Consider the following 9627-nt stretch of genomic DNA (forward strand, 5'->3'; position numbering starts at 1 on the left):
ATGTCATAGTGACATGTCAGAAGTTTGTATTGGTGGGGGTCCGAGCACTGAAACCCCCACCAATCGTTAGAACGAAGCAGCTGAAGCGCTTGGGTGAGCGCTCAGCCGCTTCGTGTTCGGCTTTTTCCGGAAATAAATGTATTGTGTACAGACTCAATAGAAAGTCTATGAGCCCGTACTCCGATACATCGGCTTTCCGGAAAAAGCCAAACAGACACGAAGCGGCTGAGCGCTCACACAAGCACTTCAGCTGCTTTGTTCTAGCGATTGGTGGGGGTTTCAGTGCTCGGACCCCCACCAATACAAACTTCTGACATGACACTATGACATGTCAGAAGTTTTTCAAACGTTTAGCTACACTTTAATGTTATTTCCTTATATACATAACATTTTATAGAATTAAAATTATTGATCCCATAATAAGATTAGAAATTTAAAGGGAACCTGTCAGCAATTTAGAGCCTTCAAAACTGCTGTCAGGGTGATATAGCAGAGGGGAAGGGCATTTTAAACTTACCGTTCTTCTGGGTCAAGCAAGTTGCATGACTGAGGAAACGGACGTTCAGTTCTCCCAGCGCGGCGGTTCCAAATGCCACTCTCTGATCTGAGTGACAGCTCTAGCAGCCAATCAGGAGATCGCAATAAGTTGTCACTCAGAGCAGAGGGGCGGGACTTGCAGCATTAAGTACAGGAGAATTTGCAAGAGAGAATTAAAGGTGGTTTTATCGGTAATGCAACTTGCATGAACAAAAAAAAAAAAAGCTACGTTTTAAAATGCCTCCCCCCCCCCCCCCCTATATCACACTGTCAGCAGGATTTGAGACCTAAACTACTGTTGGATACTCTGTACACTCATTTATTAAATATTTCTGCTACAAATAATTGCGGTTTGCGATGCATGTAACATTTTGTGGTTTATGCTGGCCAAGTGGACGTGCTCATGGGTGGAGTAACTTTTTTAGCCCTAATTATGAAACGCAACTTGAAATGTAAATCATAAACCGAAACCAATTTGAAGATTGACAAAGAATTAGGGTCAATGCACACAATGAGTATTACGTGCAGCATTGCCGCACGTATTTGCGTGAGGCAACACCGCAGCGTAACACAGTACCAGCATAGTCAATGAGATTTCAGGTAATCACGTATACGCTGCTGTATTTTACCGCACGGAAATTGACGGAACCGCAGCGTGTCAATATATCTTGCGATTCCACTTGCGAATTCTATCTCCCTAGTTCTGGAGAAATCCGCGGCAAAACTTGCAGCATGAAAACTCCGCAGTTTACGCAGCAAAACGTAAAAACCGCATCTCCAGGTGCATTTTTTTTTTCACTGCGAATTTCTTGGGGTTTTGCTGCGTATTCTTCGCAGCAAAATACGCAAGGTGTGCATGTAGCCTTAAAGCATACCTGCACTTTCAGTTAAAAACTATTAGAATGCAGGAGTGTGCCCTATAATAGCTTTTCTCATCACTTGTATTACTGATTTTACTGTGTAAAGTCCGTGCTGCCGGCTGCGCTATAGAATCCTATACACAGTACATGAAGCTGCAAGAAGCAGAAACGCCTATCAAAAGGTATTTAGAAGAACTATAAGGGTATGTTCACACGCAGTGTTTTCAGGCGTATTTCGAGGCGTAAATGCCTTAAAATACACCTTGAAAAACGCTGACAAACACCTTTCCATAGAAATCAATGGGAAAAAACATTGTTTAGTTCAGAAGGGGCGTTTCTTTATACGGTTTTACAGAAAGAACGGTGCGTAAAAAAAAAAGCCGCCTAAGGAGGAGCATGTCACTTCTTGAGCCATTTCAATTGTAAAACAGCTCCAAAAAAAAAAGCAGCGCCGGAATTTTCAGCCGTTTTTACTTGTGCGTGTGAACATAGCCTTGTAGTGCATATTCCTGCATTAGAATAGTTTTTAACTGAAAGTGGAGGTACACTTTAATACATGTGGGTCACTGGCTTAAAAATTTGACAGATGCCATGCACTCTTTTCCCAGCATTAGCGGACCAAGACTGCCACTTTGACTCAGAAGAGAAAAGGTAGTATTACACGTTGCGGTTTCAAATTAGTGTGTGACCATGTAATACATGGTCTTGTGGAGTCTTTCAGATTAGGAGCCGATCATTGTAGCTTTCCTAGGCCTCATGCACACGACCGTAGCCATGTGCACAGCCGTGATTTTTGGGTCGGCCGGGGGCGGAGTGTCACCCGCAAATCGCGGGCCGCGCACATGGCCACGGCCATTATTTGCTATGAGCCTGGACTGCAGAACACGGCCGTAATAAGACTTGCCCGTTCTCTCTGCGGTCCGGGCTCCTGGGCCATGCATGGACCGTGGAAACCATGGTCGTGTGCATGGCCCTATAGGAATGAATGGGGCCGCAATTCTCTCGTGGATTTTCGGGGGAATTGCGGCCGCAAAAGCACGTTCGTGTGTATGGGGCCTTAGTCCTGGCTTAGGCTGGGTTCACACGCTTCTGTTGCGTTTTTAGCATGTGCTTTTTGTTTTGGTAGATAATCTCCCATGTCTCTACATGGGAGATCAACATCGAAAACAATATAACACCATGCTAAAAATAAAAAATAAAGCACAGTGTGAACCTAGCCTAAAGGCCCTTTTACACTGGCCAATTATCAGGCAAACGAGCGCTCACAGAACGCTCGTTCCCGATAATTGCCCTGCGTAAACAGGGCAACGATCAGCCGATGAACAAGCAAACGCTCATTCACCGGCTGATTGAATAGTTTTAACCCTTTCAAGACCGAGCTCATTTTGACCTTCATGACCAGCCCCATTTTCTCAAATCTGACATGTGTCAATTTATGTGTTAATAACTCTGGAATGCTTTTGCCTATCCAAGCGATTCTGAGATTGCTTTCTCGCGACATATTGTACTTTATGTTAGTGGAAAAATTTGGTCAATAAATGCATTGCTTATTTGTGAAAAACACCAAAATTTAGAGAAAATTTGCAAAAATTATGATTTTTCTCATTTTAAATGTATCTGCTTGTAAAACAGATGGTAATACCACACAAAATAGTTACTATTTTATATATTCCATAGGTCTACTTTATATTTGCATAGTTTTTTGAACATTATTTTATTTTTCTAGGACGTTACAACGTTTAGAACTTTAGCAGCAATTTCTCACATTTTCAAGAAAATTTCAAAAGGCTATTTTTACAGGGACCAGTTCAGTTCTGAAGTGGCTTTGAGGGCCTTATGTACTAGATAGACCCCATAAATCACCCCATATTAAAAACTGCACCCCTCAAAGTATTAAAAATAGCATTCAGAAAGTTTCTTAACCCATTAGGCGCTTCACAGGAATTAAAGCAAAGTAGAGGTGAAATTTTCTAATTTTATTTTTTTTGCTGAAATTCATTTGTAATAAAAAAAAATCTGTAACACAGAAGGTTTTACCCAAGAAATGCAACTCAATATTTATTGCCCAGATTCTGCAGTTTTTAGAAATATCCCACACGTGGCTCTAGTGTGATAATGGACTGAAACACAGGCCTCAGAAGCAAAGGAGCACCTAGTGGATTTTGGGGCCTCCTTTTTTGAGAATATATTTTAGGCACCATGTCAGGTTTGAAGAGGTCTTGTGGTACCAAAACAGTGGAAATCCCCCAAAAGTGAGACGGTTTTGGAAATTACACACCTCAAGGAATTTATCTAGGGGTATAGTTAGCATCTTGACCCCACAGGTCTTCTGCTATATTTATTGGAGTTTTGTCTGTGAAAGTGAAAATCTACTTTTTTTCTGAAAAAATATTTAAAAAAAATAATCTTTGCAAGGAATAAAGATTAAAAAGCACCCCAGAACTTGTAAAGCTACTTCTCCCGATTACGCCAATACCCCATATGTGGTACTAAACTGCTGTTTGGACCCACGGCAGAGCTCAGAAGGGAAGGAGCGCCATTTGGATTTTGAAGCGCAGATTTTGCTGGATTGGTTTTCAGTGCCATGTCGCGTTTGCAACGCCCTGGAGTAAGCAAAACAGTGGAATCCCCCCAAAACGGACCCCATTTTGAAGACTACACCCCTCAAGGAATTGTTCTAGGGGTATAGTTAGCATTTTGACCCCACAGTTTTTTTGCTGAATTTAGTGGAATTAGGCCGTGAAAATGAAAATCTACTTTTTTCTGAAAAAACATAGAGATGTTTAATTTTTACAATGAATAAAGGAGAAAAATTACCCCAAAATTTGTAAAGCAATTTGTTCTGATTACAGCAATACGCCATATGTGGTAATAAACTGCTGTTTGGACCCACGGCAGGACTCAGGAGGGAAGGAACAATATTTGGCTTTTGGAGCTCAAATTTAGCTGGACTGGTTTTCGGGTGTCATGTCGCATATGCAAAGCCCCTGAGGTACCAAAACAGTGGAAACCTCCCAAAAGTCCCTTTAGGGGACTGGAACGAGCGATCATTAGGTCGCTGGTACAATACACTGCAGTACTAATGTATTGCAGTATAATATCATTTTACAGGCTCCTGTAACAGCGCGATCGCTGTTCCTGTCCGTTAGTCCCGGGTGTCAGCTGTAATACACAGCTGACAGCTGCAGAATATGGAGCGTGAGCCCGCTCCATATATAACCCCTCGCACCACGACATTCTATTAAGTCGTGGTGCGCCAAGGCGTTAATGCGCAGCGGATGGTGCAAAGTGAAAATTAAAATTTTCCACTGATATGCCATTTTAATGCACAATATATTGTGCCCAGTTTGTGCCACTGAAGACAAATACCTCATACAATGTTGAGCGGGTTCTCCCGGATATAAAATATCATATATGTGGACGTAAGCTGGTGTTTGGGCACGCTGTGGGGCTCAGAAGGGAGGGAACACCATTTGGCTTTTGGAGCGCAGATTTTGCTCGGTAACTGTTCTGTTTGGGGTTTTGCTGGTATTTCAGTTTATGATGTGGGGGTATATGTAAGCTGTGCGGGGTACATCAAGGCATAATAAGAGAGTATAATAATGGGGTACATAAATAATAATTTGCAGATATGTGGCCGGTGTCACACTGATAAATGGCGCCTGATCCTATCAGCTTTTGGAACACTCTGCACATTTTGCATCGCCATATTCTGAGAGCCAGAACTTTTTTATTTTTTCTCCAACGGAGCCGTGTGAGGGCTTATTTGTTGCGGGACAATCTGTACTTTTCATTGGTAGCATTTTAGGGTACATGTGATTTTTTTTAATCACTTTTTATTAGATTTTTTTGGAAGCAAAGTGACAAAGAAACAAATTCTGACAATGTTTTTTGTATTTTTTTTTTTTTTACAGTATTCACCGTGCGGTATAAATGACATTTTACTTTATTCTGCGGGTCGGTACGATTACGGCGATACCATATGTATATAGTTTTTTATGTTTTGTGGCGATTGCGCAATAAAATCACTTTGATCAAATTATTTATTTTCTGTGTCACCATATTCTGAGAGCCATAATTTTATATTTTTCCGTCAAAAAAGCGGTGTAAGGGCTTGTTTTTTGCGGGACGGGTTGTAGTTTTTATTGGTACTATTTTGGGGTACATGCGACTTTTTGATCACTTTTTATTCTATATTTTGGGAGGGTTGATGACCAAAAAAAGTGATTCTGACATTGTTTTTTAATTATTTTTTTTGCGGTGTTCACCGTGCGAGAAAAATAATATTATAGTTTTATAGTTTGGGTCGTTACGAACGCGGTGATACCAAATATGTGTACTTTTTTTTAACATTTTCATTTTTTTCCTATAATAAAAGACTTATTATAGAAAAAAAAGCATTATTTTTTTTTGTAACTTTTATAACTTGTTTTTACACTTTTATAAAACTTTTTTATGACTTTATTTTTTAATTTTTACTTATTTTACTTGAAGCCTGGCAGCACTGATCGCTGCTATAATACATTGCACTACCTAGGTAGTGTAACGTATTATAAACTGTCAGTGTGACGCTGAGAGTCACACTGACAGGAAGCTTATGAGAACCAGCATCCGGCTGGTTCTCATAGGCTGCTGTGCATGGCAGACCCGGGGGCCGTTATATGGCCCCCGGTTCTGCCTTGTAACCGACTGCAGCACCAGCAATCGGTCCCCGGGAAAGTTTGTTGTAGCAACAAACTTTCCAGTTTGTTATAGCAACAAACTTTCCAGTTCGTTGCTACAACACACTTTCCCTGCGATCACATGACCGGGACCTGAACTAATCAGGTCCCGATCATATCTCGGGGAACAGAGGTAGGTGATAACAGCGCGATCCGGGTGTCAGCGCTACTCTGAGACACCCGGATCGCGCTTTTAACACCCACCGTGAATTCACGTCGGCACTGCACAGAGCCCAGCAAATGCCGACGTGAATATACAGTGGGCGGTCGGGAAGCGGTTAAATACTGAAAATATTATCAGTCGGCAGCTCATCTCCCTGTGTAAATAGGGAGATGCACTGCCGACATAATAATGTATGGGGACGAGGAATCGGAGTAACGAGCGCCGATCAGCGACTATGTTCCCTCGAAACGGATTAGATCAGCTGTAAAGTTGCCTGAAATCCAAAATATATGGACATTTACAGCGAGATCTCGCGAGATTACGCTTGCTCTGCTGTAAATACCAAACAAACGTTACCGTAGTGCAGGGATTGTGAATAGACATCCCGTCCTGGCTGGAAGGAATGTCTAGTCACTGTCTAAACACTTCAGTAACATAAATATGTCAGTATAAGACAGCACATAGTGAACAACGCAGTGTCACTATGCGCTGTCTAAATGAATGGAGAGAAGTGCATGATGCTGATTGGTCAGCGTCATACACTCCTCTGTACAACGCCCACTTGGTCTAAAGTAAAAACACGCCCACTTGGGCATTAAGAAACTAATCAGCATAAAGCTAAAATCGCTCCCAACGTTGTAAAAATAGTTTTTCTAAATAAAAAGCACTGCTGTCACCTACATTATAGCGCTGATCTCCTTATGTAGGAGATAGGCCACTTATAATGTGGTGACAGAGCCTCTTTAATGACCAGTTAGGACAGAGCACCCACAAACCAGAGTATAGGGCGCGGTTTGCCGCTTCCACAGACCATCAATAATAACGGTTGACTGACAGGGCTCTCCTCCTCCAGCACTGTACGTCCTTTTCACAGGGACAGCAGAAGCAGTGCAGATATACGACATCTTATTAACCCCTTAATGACCGGGCGAGAAAAAAACCTTAATGACCAGCTAAATTGTTCTGTTTTTGCCTCTCTGCCTTTCAGCAGCCATAACTTTTTTTATTTTTTCATTGACGTGGCTGCATGAGGCCTTGTTTTATGCGAGAGAAATAGTGATCCTTGGCATTATTTTTCTTGTTTATTTTTTATCCCGTTCACGTTTCATGCTAAATAACCCGTTAGGTTAATTCTTCAGGTTATTACGGTCGTGTAGATACCTAATATGTGTAGGTTTTTTGTTTTTATTTAGTGTAGGGGCAATAAAATGTATTTTATGCAAAATAATGACTTTTCATGGGACTTTTTTTTTTTTTTATCCCATTAAGGGATAACTTTATTTTTTACTTAGAATGTATTAGCATACTCCTGTATTAGCATACTCCTGCTGATCGGGCAGCACATAGCGTGTCCTAACAACAGGCAAACGGAACAGACAGCCCTGGGGTCCTTTGTAGGTCCCCAGGGCTGACTGCAGAGGGATTACCTCTGTGTTTGATCGCATCACTGGAATCCCGGTGATGCGACCAAAGAGGGGAATTCCCTTTGATCATGCCAGGGACTGCGGCAATCAAACTGTTAAACAGCTGGGGTCCGAATGTTTTCCGACCCCAGCTGTATTCAGGAGGCTTCTCTAGGATCAGGAGCTTTAAGTTACAGCTCCTGCTTAGAGGATGAGTTATATTATTCAACGCCACTATTTTGGAGTACATATGACTTATTGATTACCTTTTGTTAACTTTCGGGCGGTGGGGGGGGGGCAGAAACAAAAACAATAATTTTTCCATTGTACTGCATTCTAAATTTTGTGCCGTAAACCGTGCGGAAAAAAACACTACGTTACCTTTATTTTGTGGGTCGGTACAATCATAGTAGTAACAAATATGTATAGGGTTTTTTATGCTTTACTACTTTTGCACAATAAAAGCACATTTCATTAAAAAAAATAATGTCGCTACATCCCAAAATCTAATCTTTATTTTTCTTTCAATGCAGCCGCTTGTTTTACGTGGGAAAAATAATATTTTTGGGGTATATATAAAGTACAGATTTTTTTTTTTTTATAGGTAAACACTTTATTAACTTTATAAAACTTGATTTTCTTAGTCCTACTAGGGGACGTCACCTTGTACAGAGAGCCCCATTCCTCTGTCCAACCACCTGACGCCATGGTCGCTATTGACTGCAGAATTTCAGGAGTTAAACGGCTGGAAACGGGTCATTCCAATCTCATCCATTGCAGCGTGACACCGGACGTATATTACAGCCGGCACCTGCTACCGATGACACGGGCATAGGAGTTACCATCCAATAGACGTAACCGTATACCCATTTGCGGGAAAGCACCTCGAAGATGGACATTACGTACAAAGGAGTTAATATACGTCCAGTAGGGATAACAGAGGAACAACGCAGAGTTGTATAAATTGATGCTCCAGAATTATTTTACAACAATTGAAGATATTTACTAAAACAGCGGATAGGTTCTTTTTAAAATCCCTAACTGAGTTCGCAACAAACATTTAGGGTATATTAATATATGATGGTAAAACCGCTCGGACCCAAATCCATCCTGGGAACAGGGTTGGCGGATCCTCCGCTCATGAGTCTGTGGGAGATCTAGTAACTCTCCTGCAATGGGACAATCTAATAATGCGTTCTTGTAAGATACGACCATCATGCAACAGGGTCCATGTGACTTGTGGGCCGGGCATGGACATAGTGACCCCCTGACACATACAGAAGTTACACCAGAATCACAGTGACATATTCTCTAGGTGCTGTACACAAATCCATAGCCGTTGGGGGGGGAAGACAGCCACAAAAACTGCAACAAGCTTCCCATACACCGGGTATAGCTTTGCTCACTCGGCCGCAGCACCCGTTTATTACACCACTATATAATCATGTGTTCCCTCCTGCTCCCCCGTTACCGTGCTGCTGGCTGTCTCCGCTGGATATAGGGGCCATGCTTGTTGTACTGCGCTAATGACGGGAGGAACAGTCCTGGCGCCAAAACCCGGACAAACAGAACTCTGCAATCGAACTGGCGCGACTTGAACGACCAATCGGGAGAAAGCAGGAAAACGAGCGCGCCAATCACAACACAGCAGTGCTCCACAGTGTTCTCATAATGTGCGCGCGCACTCACTCCCGCGTCGAAGTGGGCGCGTTCTCATTGAGCTAGACCCTTAATCACGCATGCGCACATCTCACAATTCAGGAGCGGAGGTGTGTGTAGGACAGAAACAGATGACGTATTATTGTGTTGGTAGAATGTTTTTACATTAGAGCATAACAGTGTTGTGTCGCTCTTGAATGAGTTTTCCACTTTTATGTACATGGCATTGATTTTCTCAGCAGCAGATTCGTTGCATAATTTTTTTGACTGTTCCATTCATAAAT

The 9627-nt window shown here is 42.1% G+C and overlaps 1 protein-coding gene across 3 annotated transcripts in view; it reads right to left on the reverse strand.

Moving 5' to 3' along the window:
• The window catches only part of POLA1 (DNA polymerase alpha 1, catalytic subunit), a 335037-nt gene extending 325680 nt beyond the window's left edge, over positions 1 to 9357 (reverse strand). For 2 of the 3 annotated variants that reach the window (XM_075854008.1, XM_075854007.1), the window contains exon 1: positions 9156 to 9356. In XM_075854008.1, the coding sequence (XP_075710123.1) occupies positions 9156 to 9192 (37 nt within the window). In that variant the 5' untranslated portion in view covers positions 9193 to 9356. Of the gene's footprint in view, positions 1 to 9155 lie in introns of all 3 variants that reach the window. The other variant, XM_075854009.1, reaches the window with a different exon arrangement.
• Positions 9358 to 9627: the final 270 nt, after the last annotated feature.

This window comes from Rhinoderma darwinii, chromosome 2 (genome assembly GCF_050947455.1).
Source record: "Rhinoderma darwinii isolate aRhiDar2 chromosome 2, aRhiDar2.hap1, whole genome shotgun sequence".
NCBI classification, from domain to species: domain Eukaryota; kingdom Metazoa; phylum Chordata; class Amphibia; order Anura; family Rhinodermatidae; genus Rhinoderma; species Rhinoderma darwinii.